At 49.1% G+C, this 20,098-nt stretch overlaps 1 protein-coding gene across 2 annotated transcripts; it reads left to right on the top strand.

Moving 5' to 3' along the window:
• The first annotated feature begins 16,364 nt into the window (after positions 1–16,364).
• On the top strand, positions 16,365–17,321 carry LOC142415180 (transcription factor SOX-3-like). Of its 2 annotated transcripts, XM_075513225.1 has the most exons (2): positions 16,365–16,416; positions 16,456–17,321. In XM_075513225.1, exons 1-2 carry the CDS (start codon positions 16,365–16,367, stop codon positions 17,319–17,321), a joined length of 918 nt encoding a protein of 305 aa, XP_075369340.1. The 2 variants fall into 2 exon arrangements, with proteins under 2 accessions (XP_075369340.1, XP_075369339.1); XM_075513224.1 differs by having other exon boundaries at positions 16,365–17,321.
• Positions 17,322–20,098: the final 2,777 nt, after the last annotated feature.

Genomic DNA, 20,098 nt, shown 5'->3' with positions numbered 1-20,098 from the left:
AAAGAAAAAAGATTATTTACCTAACAAACAAGATTAAATTCTTCATCTAGGCAGAATGTATATGTGAACTTTCTTGATATTGCTATCAAACTTTGCAGCTATACATGACACCCCATTTGTTCATCAATAGTATGTAAGGTGGTAGTAAGCTGTAGCCAGATTTCAATAATTAAAAAAAATCTAGTATGCATTTTGGAACCTAGCGATAGTTGCGTTTACACCAACTCTCACAGTTTAGAATTTAATATAACTGTAGGCATATTACAGTTGGACCTTGTAGGTCTGGTACTCAAAACTTAAAACTGCCCTAGCTACATAATGAATATGCAGATGTGAGCTTAATTTGTGTGTCTGTTTACCATTATCACACATGCAAATAGAAAACTACCTTGTTGGCCATTCACACCTACTAATACCGCATATGCACACACAATCACGGTAATTTCACATGCAGATTATAAGCACTGTTGCATGTCTTGAAGACCGAAAAATTCCATGTAGTGGTAATATCACTTTGGTATTTGTACTAAAATGGTTTTACCTTATTATGTGTAATGCTGTTCTTGTTCAGCCATTCACTTTTTTTATAGTAATTTATCTGGTCTCCACTTACATGGACTTATCTAGTTTTTTAGAAAGAAGCTGTTGCACAAAATATTACACCTATTGCGCTAGTCTGTTAGCTAGATATACATAGGAATAACATACAATAGGAATAACATCACTAAACACATTCCTGTTACACAGAATTCATACCAAGCAAGTGAAAATACGCTATGTGCAACCTTTTTCTTTTTCTTTTTAATTTTCATGTTATGAAATCCTATTCTTCACAGGGAATATGCAGGTGGAGGCATCTATTAATTTAACCAGTTTTTATCAGTCAGTTGAAGCCACTTGTAAAATCATACCATCAATGTTAACCTCAGTGAATTAAATTATCATTATTCTATCCATTTTATAAAGATGGAGTAAAGGGACTACTTATCTGTGTTCTAAAAAAAGCAGTAGGCTGTATTTTCTCATGCTGTAAGTTGCAGTAAAGTCAATGGTATAATGACATTGTAAAATTTACATCAATAGATAATTTATCCTGAAGACTATATACCTTTCCGTCTATAATTGTGATCATGTTTGTCTTTAACTACCTTTTCCCCAGAAACGCAGCAGAGAATAATTCAAAACAGAGAGTCTTCTCAAACTTGTCCTACTCCTATGCCTCAAACTTTAGAAATGATAATGCAAACTGACTTGTTTGCAGAAAAATTTACTGGGAAAGGCTGATAATTGTGTATAATATTACCTTAACTCTAGGTGAAAAGAATGACAGAACAAAATATGTTCTGCCAGTAATAAGTTAGGGTCTATGTTGTATAGTGCCTAGCCTGCAGCTTCACTATTATTTAAGTGGGAATACTGATTCAGTCTCAGATAACTAGCACATAAACAAAATAGAAAGAGATTTTTCAGTTTCGTCTTCTTCTTGTTCTAAGTTGCTTAGTGATTGTGTCTACCAATGCGCATGTGTGTGTGTGTGTACATATATATTTGTCATACCTGTAACATTTTTATCAATCTGTAAACACTAGAATTTTGGGAGCATGACAGACATAACATGAAAAGCTAAACAGTATTGATCACACTAACAGTCAGTGTAATCAGAGTCTATATTTGATCAATGTGTTACAAGTATCTGTTATCATCATCCTTTAGGTATTTCATGACCTTGAGATATACAAGCTGTAATCATAGTGGTTCTGAAACATCTTATTGAGCAAACATGCATGACCTGGCCTGATGTCATGAGCATAATAAGTAAAAAATCATAATTTAAAAAATCCCTTTCATTTTGCAAGAACGTAGCTGACAAAAATGTCAGGTGTGTAATTAGTATAACCATTTCAGCTCTATTTTAGGCAATAAGCCCAGGGTCAGGTATTTCTTCAAGTCTATAAATAAATAGTTCATGTTGCTAGTTGTCTAATTAGCTCAATGGAAAATAGATAGTGTAGTGGTGGCAGGGCCAGAAGCTGATAAATGACAAGGAAAATTTAAATGCTACTTTATATTGTAGCAACAATTTTTCTGATATAATTCTGAATGTGGAAATGTTGCTTTTTAATGTGTGTGATGTTAACACAGGAATAGGGAGAAATACCTAATTAACATTTTTTTCAACTCAAAAGTCCTCTATTTCATCCCAAATGTAACGGTATGAACAGAAACAAGACCTGTTTATCCACACTTTCCTGGCAATTTAACTTGGAGGGCTCTTTATGTGCAGGAGAGCTATGTACAGTCCCCTTACCACATTCAGTTCATGATGACTGAGTTATAATTGCAAGTTATTGCAGAATTAATGATGCAAAAACGAGTACAGTGTAAGAGAACCAAGGATTTCCAACCCAGTGTACGTAAGCCAGCAACACCTACCAGGTAGTAGTTATTTTGTTTTGTAACCCTCTGGGATCAGACCCAAAGACCTAGAAATAAAGGGTTTTCTTTTGACCAGTTCATGTCCTCTGTGCCGTCTTGTTCTTTTTTGAGCAGGAAGTTATCACATGTCAGCAAGCAATGGAACTTGGCTTTGCTCTTAATCTTCAAACAAATTTTTTTAAGTAAACTGTAACAACATAAGTATCAATCTTGTGTAAATGCAGCAGGTCTCACATCAGCCTTCAATCTGGAAGTGTGCAGGTTTCCCTAGCGTAAGGTAGTAAATCTTAAAAATGTGTAGTTGGTTCAAGCTCACATCTTTACTTGATTAATCTACAGTCATGGTGTAACAGTTATCAATGGAAAATGATTAGTCTGGGAAGTTTGATTGTTGCTTAATTCTGATTGTGCATTTTCATGCTATATAACAGCACAGACATCTTTTCTCTATAGCTCTCATTTCCTCAGACACTTAAAATTAAGGAAATCCAAAGGAATAATAACACTGTAAATTTAAATATGTTCTATGGCTCATGATTAGTTTTGAATAGGAAAAATAGTAACACTTTTCCCTTACATGACAATGTTCTACCTGGTAGCTGTGCATCCTGTGGTAGCTGTGCATCTACTTGAGAAGCACCTGGACGCTGCAGGAAGCACAGAGTGCCCTCACCTGGATTAGGAAATCATCCCGTTAACCAAGCAGTGCAGGAGCCATGGGACCTTTGCTAAGGAGGGACATGCTGACTGGAGATTAGCTAATGTGACACCCATCTTCAAGAAGGGCCGGAAGGAGGACCCGGGGAACTACAGGCCTGTTAGCCTGACCTCGGTGCCAGGGAAGCTGATGGAGCAGATCATCCTGAGTGCTATCACACGGCATGTAGAGAATAACCAAGGGATCAAGCCCAGCCAGCATGGGTTCAGGAAAGGCAGGTCCTGCTTGACCAACCTGATCTCCTTCTATGACAAGGTGACAAGGTGACCCGCCTAGTGGATGAGGGAAAGGCTGTGGATGTTGTCTATCTAGACTTCAGTAAAGCCTTTGACACGGTTTCCCACAGCATTCTCCTGGAGAAACTGGCTGCTCATGGCTTGGACGGGTGTACTCTTCACTGGGTAAAGAACTGGCTGGACGGCCGGGCCCAAAGAGTGGTGGTGAATGGAGTTTACTCCGGTTGGCGGCCGGTCACAAGCGGTGCTCCCCAGGGCTCGGTGTTGGGGCCAGTTCTGTTTAATATCTTTATCAATGATCTGGACGAAGGGATCGAGTGTACTCTCAGTAAGTTTGCAGACGACACGAAGTTGTGTGGGAGTGTTGATCTGCTGGAGGGTAGGCAGGCTCTGCAGAGGGACCTGGACAGGCTGGATCGATGGGCTGGGGTGAATTGTATGAGGTTTAACAAGGCCAAGTGCAAGGTCCTGCACTTGGGCCACAGCAACCCCATGCAACGCTACAGGCTTGGGGAAGAGTGGCTGGAAAGCTGCCTGGCAGAGAAGGACCTGGGGGTGTTTGTTGACAGCCGCCTGAATATGAGCCGGCAGTGTGCCCAGGCGGCCAAGAAAGCCAATGGCATCCTGGCTTGTATCAAAAATAGCGTGGCCAGCAGGACTAGGGAAGTGATTGTGCCCCTGTACTCGGCACTGGTGAGGCCGCACCTCGAATACTGTGTTCAGTTTTGGGCCCCCCACTACAAGAGGGATATTGAGGTACTGGAGCGTGTCCAGAGAAGGGCAACGAAGCTGGTGAAGGGTCTGGAGCAGAAGTCTTATGAGGAGCGGCTGAGGGAACTGGGGTTGTTTAGCCTGGAGAAAAGGAGGCTGAGGGGAGACCTCATCGCTCTCTACAACTACCTGAAAGGAGGTTGTAGAGAGGTGGGGGTCGGTCTCTTCTCCCAGGTAACAAGTGATAGGACAAGAGGAAATGGCCTCAAGTTGCGCCAGGGGAGGTTTAGACTGGATATTAGGAAATTTTTCTTCACCGAGAGGGTTATCAAGCATTGGAACAGGCTGCCCAGGGAAGTGGTTGAGTCGCCATCCCTGGAGGTATTTAAAGGGCGTTTGGATGAGGTACTTAGAGACATGGTGTAGTGGTTGTTTTTGGCAGTGTTAGGTTTATGGTTGGACTCGATGATCTTAAAGGTCTTTTCCAACCTATATGATTCTGTGATTCTGTGATTCTGTGACATGTGATTACTATTCCCATTTATGCTGGTACACGAAGGTGGAGGTTTTCTGTGTTTTAGTAGACATCCTAGCTGTGACCCAAGACCATCTGTCCTAACTGTGTCTTGCATGAGCTTGGAAAAAAATGGTTTTTTGCAGACTAACTCTTACTCTTTCAAAGTTTCATCTTTTTTTGCTGTAATTACTGTAGTAGAATATTTTCCATGCCACTGTATTCAGTCCCCAGCTCATTCAAAACATATTCTTTACATATTATTTAACCGAGTTGCAAATACGTAGAGCTTTAGATGGGATTGATAAAATTTTCTCCATTTGCTGGATTCTTTTGTCCTGGTGTTTTGTTTGGATAGTTCCCAGTGAGTTACAAAATGTAGATCTGACTGTTCCCTTTCCATTAGTTCAGTCCTTTTCAGCTTGGAATATTTATGGGTGTGCTGGTTTTGGCTGGGATAGAGTTAATTTTCTTTGTAGTAGCCAAACCCAGCACAACGGGCATGATCTGTTACAGATATGCAAGATGATCAAGCCCTGGGCTAATCTGATCTAGTCCAAGAGATCTGATTCTGATTCCACATATTTCCTGCATCTTTCAGAAAGTTTTCATACATTATTATTATTATGCCCACTGTCCGAATCTCTCATCTGTAAATAGAGCTAGTACTTTCTTACCTCACATGGAGTGTGAGGTAAGAGTGCTGTTAAGTAAAAACTGCACTGATTATTGTAATATATTCAAATGCCATGATAGGAAGAGCCATCGAAACATCAAAATAGAACCGGCAGTTCATTTTATTGTATGGAATCTGGAGAATGGAAGAATAAGGTCCTCATTTTTATTTAAAGACTGTATATGCGTGTTGCAATGCTTTGTGTGAGTTAGCTACCATTCTTCATGCAGTTTAGCTTGACTGAACCTGCAATGAGAAGTAGTGTCACTGTTGATAAGAACAGTCTGGTTTTTCCATGCAACACTAGGGCACAACCACCTCCCACTAATTTTCCATTAGCTTTACTGGGAGCCACAAATAGCGCAAATAGTGGAGGCTTGAGTCTTTATGGAGTTTGCATGTAGAAATTGGAAACCAGATACAGAAATCAAGTCTGCCTTAGCACTGATTAAAATCATAAATACCAAGTGTTTTCTTATCAAACTAGAATTATTTTTCAGCTGCAATCCAAATATCCTCTAACAAATAAATAGGACCAGACAATCCTATGGATTAAATAACCTCTGTACAATATAATTCCGAATGCTAATCCTAACACTTCACTGGACATCCTTTAGATATGCCTTGTTTGTGAAGTCTTCAAATCAAGTTAAATTAAAGTCAAAGTTGAGTATGACAGTTTTGTGAGATTACGCTACTTTCCAAGGGGTCATGGAATCCTTTTCAAAAAGAAACTGAACCTTATATTGATGAGTTATTTTGCAAAAGTGTGAATGGGGTGGACCAGGAAGACAGTAGCAGCTGACAACAGGAAAAGATAGCAAAATGGAAACCAACCATGCCACAGAGGACATAAACTGCCCTATAGACTGCATGGTCTCCCACCTGACTTCCCTTCTCTGCCACTAAATGGTTCCTTTTGAAGCTTTTTCCCTCTGTAGCTTTTCCTGCATTACACAGCATCCTCTTCCTCACTTCCTAACAAACAGGGTTCTTCAGGTAGTAGCCTCAGGACTGCATACCAAATTCCCTCTTCCCCTCCATGCTACATTCACTGAGTAACCTTTTGTTTTCTCCTGCCAGAATAAGGTTGTTTGGTGGGGTTTTTTCTCTTTTCTAACATGATGAGGGTCCTGTGACCCTCACCCACATTCAGACCCAATGTCTAATCCACCTGGAAACACCTTACACTCCTCTACCTCATCACTGTCCCATGGAGCAAGGACCACCATCCCCCAGTCATTACCCTGCAGATGGTCCTGATAGGTCCGGAGAAGGGAATCTAGTGGAATCAAAAGGGCCTCTTAACCAAGGAGAATTGGTTTGATCAGATTGTTTGGATGAGAAAGGTGATGGGTGCACCAGCAGCAAGATCCACTGTGTCCCTCTAGATGCACATTGTGTGACTGGTCCACCTGTTCAAAAAATGCCCTTGAAATACCTATTTCACAAGTCCTTAACTTCTGTATCATTGCGTAAGTTCTTCCTCTGCAAGTGCCAGCTGTACTTGCCCTACTAGGAGAAGAAGTATTATCTACAGAGTCAATGAAGAGCTTGACCACTAACATAGATAATAGGAACCTTGAGCTTATGCTCCACTGTTCATAGCCCTAAGCAGTCATTGCATGTATAAGTAAGCAGTAATAGAGAATTCTGATGGTGGTTAGTCATGAGTCTTTGCACTGTTCAGCAAGACTGGGAACTGAGCAGTCCTTGGGAGATACCTTCAATATCAGGTAACTGATTTAAGCTACTATAGAAATAGAGGATGAGTGCTGAATAATAATTGAAATGGTGTAGTTAATTGTGACTCATGTTCAGGTCAGAAAAGTGTTTGTGCCATGAAAACAGTCTATGTAACTCATTATTCAGTGAGTTTCATTTCTGTCATTTTATACCTATTGTATATGTATATGCATACATTTCCTTTACAAAAGGCTGTGGAGCATATATTGCCCTCATTTATCAATATATGTTAGGAAAAAAAAGAACAGAAAGGATCTTCAGGTCTAGTGAGTTGCTCTCATGGCCAGCCATGTCTTCTCCATGGTGGACTGGGAGGGCTAAAGGAATTGAAACCTCTCCCTGCTAACACTGAGCTTGTATTGATGTATTTTAGAACCAATCATGTTCAACCCCTCCAACATAGTCCCACTCACAAACAGTTTACTCTAGTTTTCAAAGCTCTTTAGGTTCCCTACTTCTCTATTCTTAGTAGAACTTTGCTCCAAAATCTTATTGCTCTGATACTTCAACAGTTTTAGGTGAGATTTCCAGATTGTGAGAGTCAAGGTCAGTTTAGATTCACTTGTTCTCCTGCAGACAGTTCTTTACCCTCCACTTGTTTACAGGGACTGAAGATACTATTAGAAGTAAAACATCTCTGTAAGGTCTGGACTGAGAATCACAGCACCAGTACTGGGTTTTCCCAAGTTCTTCATCTCCTCACTGATGCAGATCTTTACGTAGGTTTTGTATTGTGAATTGCAGAAGTCTCAGTGACACTTGAGCTGCCTATTTGCGTGGAGGAAAGTTTTTTCCCACTAGCTAGTATGGGTAACTTTTCTCAGACAAATTTATTTCAAATAAAATGAAAGTTTAATTAAGATCTTACAAAACAAATTGAAGTTTTGTCCCCGTAAAAAGTGAGGCAGAGACTTGCATTAATCATAATCTTCTAACTACTCTCAAGCAGGGAGATTACTTCAAATACTGACATTAGTGACTCCAATTTTTTAGTTAGGAGATCATTCTTAACAGGTTAAACAATTTCTTATTGTTTATTCCTATATATCACAAGGCCAAAGCAGGAGTGAAGGGGGATACAGACACTGAATAAAAAGCTGTCATTTGTATTTCATATTAAAATCATTTCGAGGCAGAAGATAAATGTGATTTAGTTTTCTGAACAAGGAAAGTAATTTTTATTGAACACTTACTTGTTTGAAGGTGAAAAGGATAATTATAAGACAGCTTATCACAGCAAACCAATTCATATGTCACCTCTTTGAATTAGCCGTGTAGCCTTATTTCTAAACAAATAGTACAATGAGGGGAGAAAGGAAAAGGAAGAGGAAGAGGAAAAGGAAAAGGAAAAGGAAAATGGAGAAAGATAAATAAATAAATAGATAAATAGGAAGAATGAGAAAAATAAAGGGGGACAGGAATCTGTGATTTTACATTATTTGCTAAAGAGATCTCTATAGTCCAGCTGAGTCAATATGAGAACAGACTTTGTTTACGATAAAGCTTTGTGACTATTATATGTTCAAATAATCACTGAAAGATTATTTCAATTACAGTATATTGCATGGCTAATAATAAATTATCATCTACTTCTTACACCTAATCGTAAAATTATGGCTAAGGAGAAATGGCTGAGGAAGAAAAGTGTGCTTTTATTATTGTGTCTCAGACTCATAAGAAAACTTGTAAGTTATATTCAGGAGAAATAACAATGTTCAAAAATAACATCCAAATGAAATAATTTGAAAGAGAACCCATATTTTAAACACATCCTTACACAGGAAGTTAATTTTAAGTTTTAAAAGTAAGAGTATGATTTCTAAAATAACTGAGATGTACCAGTTAAAAGTAATGTGGGGAGAGCATGTCTGAAATAATCTCTCAGTCCTGAGTATAATGAAAGAACATTCATTTCAATTCAGAAGAACTGGAGTTAGTTTTTTACTATAACCAAAAGACAGCAGAGTTTTATTCAACATTTTTTTTCCTCAAGTTCTTCATTCTTGTTTTGTTTTCTCTGAAAAATGCACAGAAGAATGAGATGCATGAGCAAAATATATTATTTGATGTGCAGTGGAAACATTCAACTACCTAACTTAAAGTTTCTCATGTTTTACTGGTTCGTGCACCTAATATAGTCCATCTTGATTGCTTGATTGACCTAGAGACTGCTATACTAGATACTCTTGGTATTATAAAATATATATTCGTTAACTGATTATAATAAAAACAAAGGGAAATGGGAAGACTGCCTGCCTGCCCTATCTTGGGCTTTTTTGGTGCAACAGAGTTTATATCCCCCCTGTGTTTTTCCACTTTCCTTATATGAAATGAACAGCTGTAATTGAAAAGCAAGAAGCTCCATGGTTTATAGAAATAGGTGTTGTTAAGAGCCTTAGCCATCTAATTTTCTTCCTATTGCAGGGCAGGCTTCCTATTGTCTGTCCTTTAGAGCTAATTTCTTTTCTGATCAAAAGGCCCACATCATTGAAAAGGTAGTAATGACTATTCATTTGGTTGAAACCTCCATTCTGCAGCCTGCAAAGCTTTATTTAGAAACTGCTATTTCTTTCTAAAAGGAAAACCTCATTTGTGTCCTCTATAATGTCAATTAAAGTAGAATATATTTTAATTATTTATCCTGGAGAGAAACCTTTCAGGATCTCAATTTGCTGTGCCAGTGATACAGGCTGTAGTTTGAAACAATATGTGCCTTCAAAATTGTATGTCAGAGAGTAGGAATAAGGTGTGTTTTGATTTTAATTTGCCACTAATTAATAGTTTATTTGCAGCTAATTAGCAAGTTAGAGTTTTACAATTAATGTCTGATTTCTAATCTAACTCATAAAAAGGAGCCTAGCCGTCATTACCAGCAAATAAGGTGGGTTACTGGATCTGTATAGAAAACATTGAAGGAAAGATTCACGAAGTTTTAAATGGGCAAAACAGAGATGATGGGGTTTGTTTTTTTCGGAAGAAGGAGTGCAGCGACGTCTCAGTTGTCACCAGCGCCAGGGAAAGACTCATTAAAGCACCGCAGCAAGTAACCGGGGGGGACGGGCGGGGTCCCGGCCCGGGGAGGCCCCTCGTCCCGCGGCGACTGCTGCGGGCGGCTTGAGGCGAGCGGCCCGGGACGCGGGGGAAAGGACTTTTCTTTTCGGGAGCCCCACTGCCCCACGCGAACGCGCATTTCGCGCGCGCAGGCGGTGCCCGCGGCAGCCGCGTCTCTCCAGCAGGAGCATGCTGTGGGCAGGGCTGCCCCCGCGCGCGCCCCCTCCCCACGCGTGTCCCCGCGCCACGCCTCGGCGCGGGGCGCTCGCTCCCGCACAGCGCTGCGGCCCCGGGCCACGGCGGCAGAAGGGGACAGCGGGGCCGCCGAGCACGCAGGGCTACTCTTCCTGGAAGCGCTCGCCGGCCGGGGGGCTGCGGCAGCCCTGCTGCCTTGGGCACCGGGGGCTCGAGGGAGACCGAGGAATGAGGGCGCTAGGAAATGTCCGGTGCGGTGTCCTCCGCTGCGCAGGGGCGGGAAGGATAAACATGGGGGAGCTGAGATGTTAGAATGATAGAATCATATGATCGTTTAGGTTGGAGAAGACCCTTAAGATCATCGAGTCCAACCGTTAACCTAACGCTGCCAAGTCCACCACTAAACCATGCCCCTTAAGCGCCACGTCTACACGGCTTTTAAATACCTCCAGGGATGGTGACTCCACCACTTCCCTGGGCAGTCTGCTCCAATGCTTGACAACTCTTTCGGGGGTACTGTACAGCTGGTACTGTGACAGCGGAGGGAAGTTGCAGAAAGTTCCGATTACCGTCTCGTCTCTTGGGAAAGAGATTCCTGCCAGGCTCGGCACAGACTGCCCTGCAGCAGCCGCCGCCGGTGCAGGGGGCAGCGGTCGTCTCTTTAGCATCACTTTTCGTGCCCGTTTTTTCCTCCGTGTTTTCGCGTGAAAATGCATGAGCAAAGTCCATCGTTTCCTCAGGGCTCCGCAGCGAGCCCCGGCGAGTTGTCCTGTGCTGGTGGTCCCCTCTACAACTGTTAATTGGTAACTTGGAGATGGAGAGAGTCCTTATTAGCAATGCCCCCCCCCCCCCCCCCCCATCCCTCCGCTCCTGCTGAAGCCAACCCCATGAGGCGATTGCCAGGAGGAGCTGTTTGTCAAAGGCTAATAAACAAATTCCTCGCGAACACCTGAATGAACGAGGGCCAGGAACAACCCAATTAAGAAACGGAGCTACTGGTTGTTTTTTGTGGCGATGGAAACAATCCGGGCTCGAAAGAGGTCCATTCAGCGGGCGCTCCGAGAGGTCTGTTTGCAGCCCGCTATTGTTGTCAGAAGCCAAATAAAAGTTCAGCTGGGGGCAAAAGGTGATTAAAAACAACATTCGCCGCTGCCTCCTGAATGCACTGGGAGGCTCAGTTCAAAGGAATCGATCTGTACCCAAACGATGCTGCCCGGGATTTACCCACGCACTTAAGATTTTTGTTCTTAAATGTCGCTATTTTTAATGATGTCATCAAAAGTATCCCTTGCTTTCCCGTATACGTGAGCAGCAGGGACAACTGTAGCCTTTAGCGCAGCATCGATATCCTCGCCTATTCGGCGAGGTGCTGGGGAAGTCACAAAAAGGAGTTTGAGCTCGTTTGTAGGAACTAATGATTTGTGCTCCGTCTCGCTGGGCTGGAAGGTCGGTCCAGCCATGTCAGCCCCGCAGCGAGGCGGGCAGCCTCGCAGGCGAGCTGTTTTTTTGACGTGACACTGTTAGATGGGGAATAAAATATCTCTTAACGAACCTGGGCTGCAGAACCAGCCTGAAATGATCCATTTAGCAGCCACGTTACCACGCTGGAAACTTCTGGGGGAGGACGTGGATTCGAGCCTAAAACAGGGATCGAACAGAAAAGCACGTGAACTTTTATCTTAAGCATCGCTAAAAGCCTGAGCATTTTCGGAGGATCATCCTAGGCAGGCTCAGCAGGGTCCAAACAAAAGGGGCGCTCAGCTCCCTTGTCTGGGCAAGTTTCGAGGACAAACCCTCGCTGATCTCGGTCGGGAGTTAGGCTGGGGACCAGGGGGGATGTTTTAATAAGAGGATTAAACGGGGCCGGTTTGGTGCATAGCGTTATTCTTTAAAAGCCAGCGATCCTCCCTGACACGGTTCCAAGATTCCCCCAAGCTCTGCTGGAGCTTCAATTAACATATATTAATGGCTGTTGCTTATTAAGCGCTGAATGCGTAAGAAGCAGACGGTCCCTTTCAAATGTGCCTTTTCAACCGTGGGGTTTCTCTCGCATTCAAGTTGGATTGTGCTGTAAACTCCTGATTTCGCCTCACACGCCTTAGTCACCAAAACGAAAATAAAAAAGGTGGGCTTCTCTGCCTTTGACAACTGTATTTACACGACCCCAAGTGTTCCCCGACCCCCACCAGACACACGGGGCTCTCCGGCCCCGGACGGCTTCTCCCCTACTCCCGGCCGCCGCCGGGGAGTGAATTTAAGAAAATGGCTCCAGGCATGAAGCTCCCCCGCCCCGTTTATTGCGCTCTCTGGGTCCTCTCCTGCCTTCTGCCCCTTCCCTACGTTACAGCAGCTCTGCAGGCTCTGTCCCTTTTCCCGGGACACGGGACGGGCAGGACCGAGGAGCACGCGGAGGCTTCAATTCGCTTGTGGCTGCCAAGGGGGTGGTGGGATCAGACCTTTTAAAGCGCTCTGCAGGTAACTTTAGGGAGCAGCAGTTGGTACAGCGGGGCTTGCCTCGCTTCCTCCTCTCCCCCACCCTGCCTCACTGGTGATCTGTAGTTTTCAGACCAGGGGAGGGAGAAGGAGCTACTTCTTCTCCCTCCGGCCGCGCTTGCATTTGCGGGAGCGGTGGGGTGCCAGCGCTGGAGGTGGCTCCGAGCCTCCCCGCCCTGCCCCGTGCTTTACTTCACACCCTCTCGCCCCGCGCCAGTGGCCCCTTCCCAAGCCGCAGCTCCGGTCCCTCCAGGGGGGCACCCGGCCGCAGGTGCCGCCTCGCCGCCGTGCAGCCGCGGGGTGTGCGGTGGGGGGGAGCCACCCCGGCTGTGCTGCTGGCGGAGACCTGCGAGCGGCGGCAGCGCCGGGCTGCCCCGGCGAGCTCCGCGCCCCGGTGCGCAATGCCTGCGCGGCCGCGCCCGGGCAGGGAGCTCACCCGCCGGGCGGGGAAATACGGCTCCGAGGGAAAGCACCGCGACGAGCGCGGGACTCTGCCAGAGCCTGGGAGAGGAGCTGGCTTCTGGCTCTCCTCTCGGGTGCTGAAACCACTCAAGAAATCCTACGGAGAGTTTCCTATGCTCACCCATCACTCATGCCGAGGCAGAGGGGTTCGACCAGCGTGTCCCTGCTCACCCCTCTTCTGGAAATAGAAATTAGCCAATTTTTTGAGTATTGCTCTTAACACGTGCGGCATGGAAACCCTAGTGCAGTGGCAGCATTACAGGGACTTGTGACGTGTGGAAATACACTAATCTATGCTTTTTTATTCAGTCAGGTTCAGTTCACCTACAAGGAGATTAGCGATGACTCAAGAGAAATATTGTCTTGCTTTGAAATAATATGGATCTTAAAGTGTTAAATAGCGCTGCCTTTGGGAAAAAATTATATCATTGGAGTCTCAGGCAGCGCAAAGGCAAATATAAAGACAAAGTAAGAGTCTGAAACTTAACGTTGTAATATTTATTTAAACATCGAAGGAAACACTGTTCACAGGGCTTTCAGCATGTCCTCTAATTCCGTATACCGCCTCATTTTTTGTTGCACGCAAGCGTGCTCAGTCCCTCCAACAAACGTTTATATAAAGTCATTTCAAAGAATTGTCAGATATACATCAGTCCGCTTTCCAGCCCAGCCTGGCACGTCTTAAACCTCGACTGGAGAGGCCAAAATATTTGGAGGGGTTTCAGGTTAATTACAGCTGTCTGAAGGTTTTCCAATATGCTGAAAAAGTTACACGCGAACTACGCCCGAAGTGTGCTTTCTAGTGTGATACCGCCTGAAACAACACCTTCCGCTGTCACCCTGTCCTCTCGGGCTGCAAAATTTTTACTTCACCCAAGAACACACCAGCAGCAAACCAAACAACAGCAAAGACAAAATGCTGACTACACCACAGCTCGTCGCAAGCGGGATTTATTTCCCCTTCGACTTTGTTCAACAGACGATTTTGTCAAAAAAAAAGAAATCCGTACAAAACGGGTGACACCTTAAACTGCTAAATCACATTAGTGCTCAGATCCACTCCAATAAAAATCCCACCACGACACCGTGCTGTTTCCAGAGCACCACCAGTGCTGTTTTAAGCCGGGTCGTTTGGCTTCCCCGACCGCAGGAAGCGCTGAGCGGGGCCGCGCCGCGCCGGTCCCGTCCCCCGCCCTGGTGAAGCCTCCTCGGCCCGGCACGGAGCCCCCTCCCCGGCATCCGCAGCGCAGCGGGCTCGGGGCTGGGGGCACGGGCTTTGACTGTGCCTCCGAGTCCAGCATGGAGCCCTGCCCTGGAGGTGTCCTCTCCCCCTGTACCGATTCCAGTCATTATCCCCGCGGTCTTCTCTTTGGGGCCACACCAACGGCTGCCAAGCCGGGGAAGCTGCGCAGGCAGCATCCCTCTTCGCCGAGCCCCCCAGTAAGGGACGCGATGCCCAGACACGTCCCTACCTCAAGCCCCCCGACCTTCCCCTGCGCCCCGCACGCCCCCGGGGCAGTTTGCTTAGAGCTACATCGGCGGAACCGGCGGTGCTGCCCACCTCCTCCGGCACCGGGGCTCTCCCAGCACGGCTCCGAGCAGACTCCAGGCTCGGTTTGCCTCTCCTCCCCCAGCACGCCCCGGCCAGGAGAGCCGTCCGGCTTCCCCAGACGGAGCTGGAGCAGGGCGCAGGGGGAGGACGAGGAAGAGCAGGGACATGGCAGCGCTCCCCGTCTCCCCCCCCAGCCCCGCAGCGGCAGGGCGAGGCAGGCTGGGCAGCTCTGTGCCCGCGGTGCTTTCAAGGAGCTGCCAGCCCTGTCCGTGCAGGTGCGCGTGTCCGTGCCTCTGGGGAAGGAAGGAAGGGCGGGAGAAAAGATGGAAGGGGAAGGGGAGGGAAGGGACGGAAAGGGAAGCCCGTGATTGACAGCTCCAGTGAGCTGTCCACTTACACACCCTCCGCCAAAGTTTTCTTTCACACGGAGGGAACTTTGCTGTTGCCGTGAAACTCGGGGGTTTTGCAAGCGCCGTTCCCTCCCCCCCACTGTCTTTGGGGCAGCCGAGTGGAAAAACTCAAGTGGCAATGGGGTGGGCGCCGGTGGGGATGGCCAGGAGCGCCCTCCCGGCAGTCAGCCCGGCCCCGCTGGCATCCACACCGCCGCCTCCCCCGGGCTGTGCCGGCGTGCTGCCGCGGGGCAGCCCGTCGCCCACCGGGACGGAGGAGCCGGCGGCCATGCCCGGCCCCGGCAGGGCAGTGCGGGTTCTCCCCCATGAGAGGGCTCAGAAGTGGAAGATTTTAGTCCGTCCCCCCGCCTTCATCCGCTCCGGAGGGGGTGTCCGTGCAGTGCGGGCTCGCTCCGTCTCCAGGCAGCTTCTCCGGGCTTGGCACAGGGCTGGGCATCCACCCGGGAGCCCCAAATCTCTTTGTGCCCGACAAACGCACGGCTCCCGCTTGCAGCACAGCGCCCCGCCCCGCTCCTCCTCCCCGCGCCCCCGGAGGGGAGGGCAGCCCCTGCCCGCCCGGCGCCCGGGCCCGCTCCTTCCCCCTCGGCGCGGCCCGGCAGCTGCAGGAGCCCCACCGGCCTCTCTGCACGGCGCAGCCCCAGCTCTGCCCCGTCCCCCTGCTTGGGCCGCCAGCCCAGAGCCCAGAGCCGGGACCAGGTGCAGGGCCGGGGGCCGCAGGGTAGCGGCGCCCGGGGCCGCGGCGGGGGGGGTCCGGCACCAGCAGCCCCGAAACGCCAACTTTTTGGCTCCCCCTACCCCCCAGCTGGTCAGTTACCGGCGTCGGGGCTGTCGGGAACCGCTCGCTGATTGGCTGCAGCCCGCTCATTTATAGCCCGTCAATCAAATACCCCCGGGATTGGTGTGCGCATCGCTTGGCGCTGCCCGCGGGAAGCGCTCCGCTCCGCACCGCTCCGCAGGCGCGGCCGCCGCCGCAGCACCGCCGCCACCGCCGCCAGCACCTCGGGGAGCGGCGCCTCCGCCCGCCGGGCAGAAAAACTTCCTCCTCCCGCAGCAGCCGCCCAGGCAGGTTCTTTCCCTTCTTTTTTTTTTTTTTTTTTAACTTCCTCTCCCCGATCTGGTGCCCGCCTGCCCGCCACCCTGGCGCACCTCTTGCCGGCTCCGGCCATGTACAGCATGCTGGAGACTGAGATCAAGACGCCGCAGCCCACGCCAGGCAGCGCGGGGGGCAACCCCGCTCCGGGGAGCAATGGCAAAGGCGGCGGAGGCGGTGGGGCCAGCAACGGAGCGGGAGCGGGCTCGGACCAGGACCGGGTGAAGCGCCCCATGAACGCCTTCATGGTGTGGTCGCGGGGCCAGCGGCGGAAGATGGCCCAGGAGAACCCCAAGATGCACAATTCGGAGATCAGCAAGCGCCTCGGGGCCGACTGGAAGCTGCTGAGCGACGCCGAGAAGCGGCCTTTCATCGACGAGGCCAAGCGGCTGCGGGCCGTGCACATGAAGGAGTATCCGGATTACAAATACCGGCCCCGAAGGAAGACCAAGACTTTACTGAAGAAGGACAAATACTCTCTGCCCGGCAATCTGCTGGCCCCCGGCGGGGGCAACGCGGTGAGCAGTCCAGTCGGGGTGGGGCAGAGGATTGACACTTATGCCCACATGAACGGCTGGACCAACGGGGCTTACTCACTGATGCAAGACCAGCTGGGCTACAGCCAGCACCCGGGCATGAACAGCCCCCAGCTGCAGCAGATGCACCGCTACGACATGACGGGCCTGCAGTACAGCCCCATGATGTCCACGGCCCAGACCTACATGAACGCCGCCTCCACCTACAGCATGTCCCCCGCCGCCTACGGCCAGCAGCCCTCCACGGCCATGAGCCTCGGCTCCATGGGCTCGGTGGTGAAATCCGAGCCCAGCTCGCCGCCTCCTGCCATCACTTCCCACTCGCAGAGGGCCTGCCTGGGAGACCTGCGGGATATGATCAGCATGTACCTGCCCCCGGGGGGGGATGCCACAGACCCTTCCGCGCTGCAGGGCAGCAGGTTACACAGCGTCCACCAGCACTACCAGAGTGCCGGGACTGGCGTGAATGGTACCGTACCACTAACTCACATATAAACTTGGCTGCTCCGGACGGCTCCCCGTCTTAATCCCTAACCCCACCACCGCTCCCTGACTACACCGGGACGTACGGCAGTGTTGTTCAGCTTAGCAGACTTAATACTAACTTTGGAGGAATTTTAAAAAGGAAATCGGTTAGTTGTGTCCTTTTTTTGTACACAAAAAAAAATATTCGAGCAAGCTGTTGTTCTAATAGATCACAACTCCTGCCTCCTAGAAGCCGCTGTGAAGTTTTTAAACCATGGCAACTTCTTTCCTGGTTTCTGCTAGGTTGGGCACTGTTTTATTCGCTTAAAAGTTTTTAAAAGATCTTGCATCTTCCAGTTTGATTTTTAGCGTTGCAATGACATAAAAAAAAAAACAAACAAAACGGCGGGCTTTTGTTTTTAAACTCAGTTGTTCACATTATCGTTGTGGTCTCTTAAGTGTTTTGTTCTTCCCACCTTACCGAGCCTCATTCGGTATCCACAATCTGTAGCTTTCACGACTTTTTAACTTTAGGGTTTTGTTCCTTAAAAAAAGGGGAGGTGGGAGAGAGCTGTGCAGGTCGCAAACGCATTTCTTTTATTTATAGTAAGTTGTGAGTCTTGGTTTTTCTTAAGCTGTAAACTTTTATGTAAATTGGTTTGTGAATTTTACTGTGAATGATGTTTTGACATATCACATGAAGAAACGTTTTAGTTTTGTTTACCGGATTTCTTCCAAAAAAAAAAGTCATCGAAACACTCCTTCCCTGTCCCTAGTCCTCGTTTGCTTCCTTCTTCCAAACGAAGAGAGATCAATAAATTTTATATCAGGCACGTCGGCAGTCTCCGGGCGGTTTGTGCGTGGGCGGGCGCGCAGCCGGTCCCTCCGCAGCGGCGGGGAGCGCGGAGCGGGGACAGCGCGCTCCTTCCCGGGGCTCCCCGCAGCAGCCGCAGTCCCGCCGCCCGGCCGAGGAGCCCGGGACCTGCCATCGCTTTTCGGCCGGGTTTCTGCGGCTGCTGCGCCGTGGTGTATTTTGGCTGGGGAGGGGGGAGTGCTGCTTCGAGTTGATTTTCTCCTAAAGAAAAGCGGGACCCGGGCCGGGAAAGCGTCGCTGTACTACTGAAGCTGCTGCTCTCCGAGTCGCCGGCCACTTGTTGCCTCCGCCCGACTGGTTTCTCCCGGCCGACGGGGAGGGAAGGGGGTTACACGTGTGCGCCTCGGTTTTTTTTTTTTTGCTCTGGAGGATTTGCCTAGAAACCCGAGCTCATCTGAAATATTTACAAAAGTAAAACCCGTTGGGGAACTCTTAATTAGACTCTATTAAAAATGAATGGTTACAGGAGTCCCCAGAGGAAATAAATAATTCAATCTTTTCAGTTTGTTTGACGAGTGTGTTTTTAGTCTGGACAACTTTTCTTTCCTTTTTTCCCCCCTTTTTTTAGGTGCCTGTTTTATTCCTGGCTGTATTTCTGTGGGCGCTGCGGAACAGCCCCGAGGTGCACGCCCCGCGGAGTCCCGAGGCCGCCGGCCGAGCGGGAGACCGCTTATCCCTCCCTCTGCTCGGCGGCAAAAGTCGTGCTCCCGGCCGACCCCCCCAGGCGTTGTCTCGGCTCCTCCTGGCTTCGAGCGGCGGCCCGGCGGGGCCGCGGGCCGGGCTCAGAGCTCCCCGAGCCGGGCGGCCGCTCTGCAGCCAGAGCACCCTTGCAGAAGGCCAGTGCATTTCGCAGCGCATCCCGTCCTCGAGCCTCTGCCTTTCGTTTGCTTCGACTAACCTTTTCGCTGTTTGTCTTAGTACAGAAGGAAAGGGAACGGGAGGGTGCTGTTGTTTGGTTGGGTTTTGGTTAAAGAGGCCTGCTCTACTCGCCCCTTAGGAACGGCGGCTTCGGGGAGATTTCGCGCCCCTCCGCTGCCCGCTTGCGGCCGCCGAGATCTGCCGGGGCGGTGGGAGCCGCTTCCCCTTCCCCGCGGCTTTCCTCCCTGCCCGGCTGCTTTCCTCCCCGCCGGCCGGGCCGGGGGCCCCGCGCTGCCTCCCGGTCCCGCAGCGTGGATGCCCCGGCGGCGGCGCCCGCCTCGCTCTCCGCCGGGAGGCACGTCCAGGGTCGGTCAGGGCCTTCCTCCGGCTCTTTCAAGAGGAAAATCGATGTTCTGCAAACCACACCAAGAGTCTCCTTCTGGTGTGGGGTGGCTGGCTCCCGGCACTCGGGGAAGGGGGAGTGCCGGGAGCAGCTGCTGCAGGTCCTCAACCCGGGGAGGGACCCCGGGGCCACGCACGCTGCCCTCTGCACAGACAAGCCCCTGGGGCCATCTGCCCTCTGGTCCGTGTGGTAACCCTCTGGCACCCCACAGGCTCCCTTCTGCTCAGGAACAGTCGTGCCGGAATTGGGGGTAATCACTTTGGAAATGAGAACACAATGTGCTTAATACCTTCAGCTCAACTCCTTCCATAACATTTCTGGTGAAATCTGGCAAACCTGTGGCATTGCTTTCTCCTGTTTTCTCCTCCAGGTAGGAGTGTGCCTGTTAGTAGCTCTGTGAGGAGAAGCAGCCCCGTAACCTGGGGGCCTGAGAGAAGGTGATGAGACCAGTGGTGTCAGTACAGTACATGGAGATATGCAGAGGGGGTAGCAGCAGGTCCCGTGTCATCTCAGCTGGGGGTCAAACTACTCCCCAGTGCTCTCCAGAACAGGCAGTGCCAGGACAGCTCTGGGAGGGGAAGCGTGGTGATCCTGTTCCCTGAAACATGTCTCCCTCAGCCTTCCCAGACAGGCGTGTGGTGCAAGTCTGAGAAAAGTGAGGGCTCGGTGAGC

Source organism: Mycteria americana, chromosome 10, assembly GCF_035582795.1.
Source record: "Mycteria americana isolate JAX WOST 10 ecotype Jacksonville Zoo and Gardens chromosome 10, USCA_MyAme_1.0, whole genome shotgun sequence".
Taxonomy (NCBI): domain Eukaryota; kingdom Metazoa; phylum Chordata; class Aves; order Ciconiiformes; family Ciconiidae; genus Mycteria; species Mycteria americana.
This window is presented reverse-complemented; position numbering and strand designations above follow the sequence as displayed.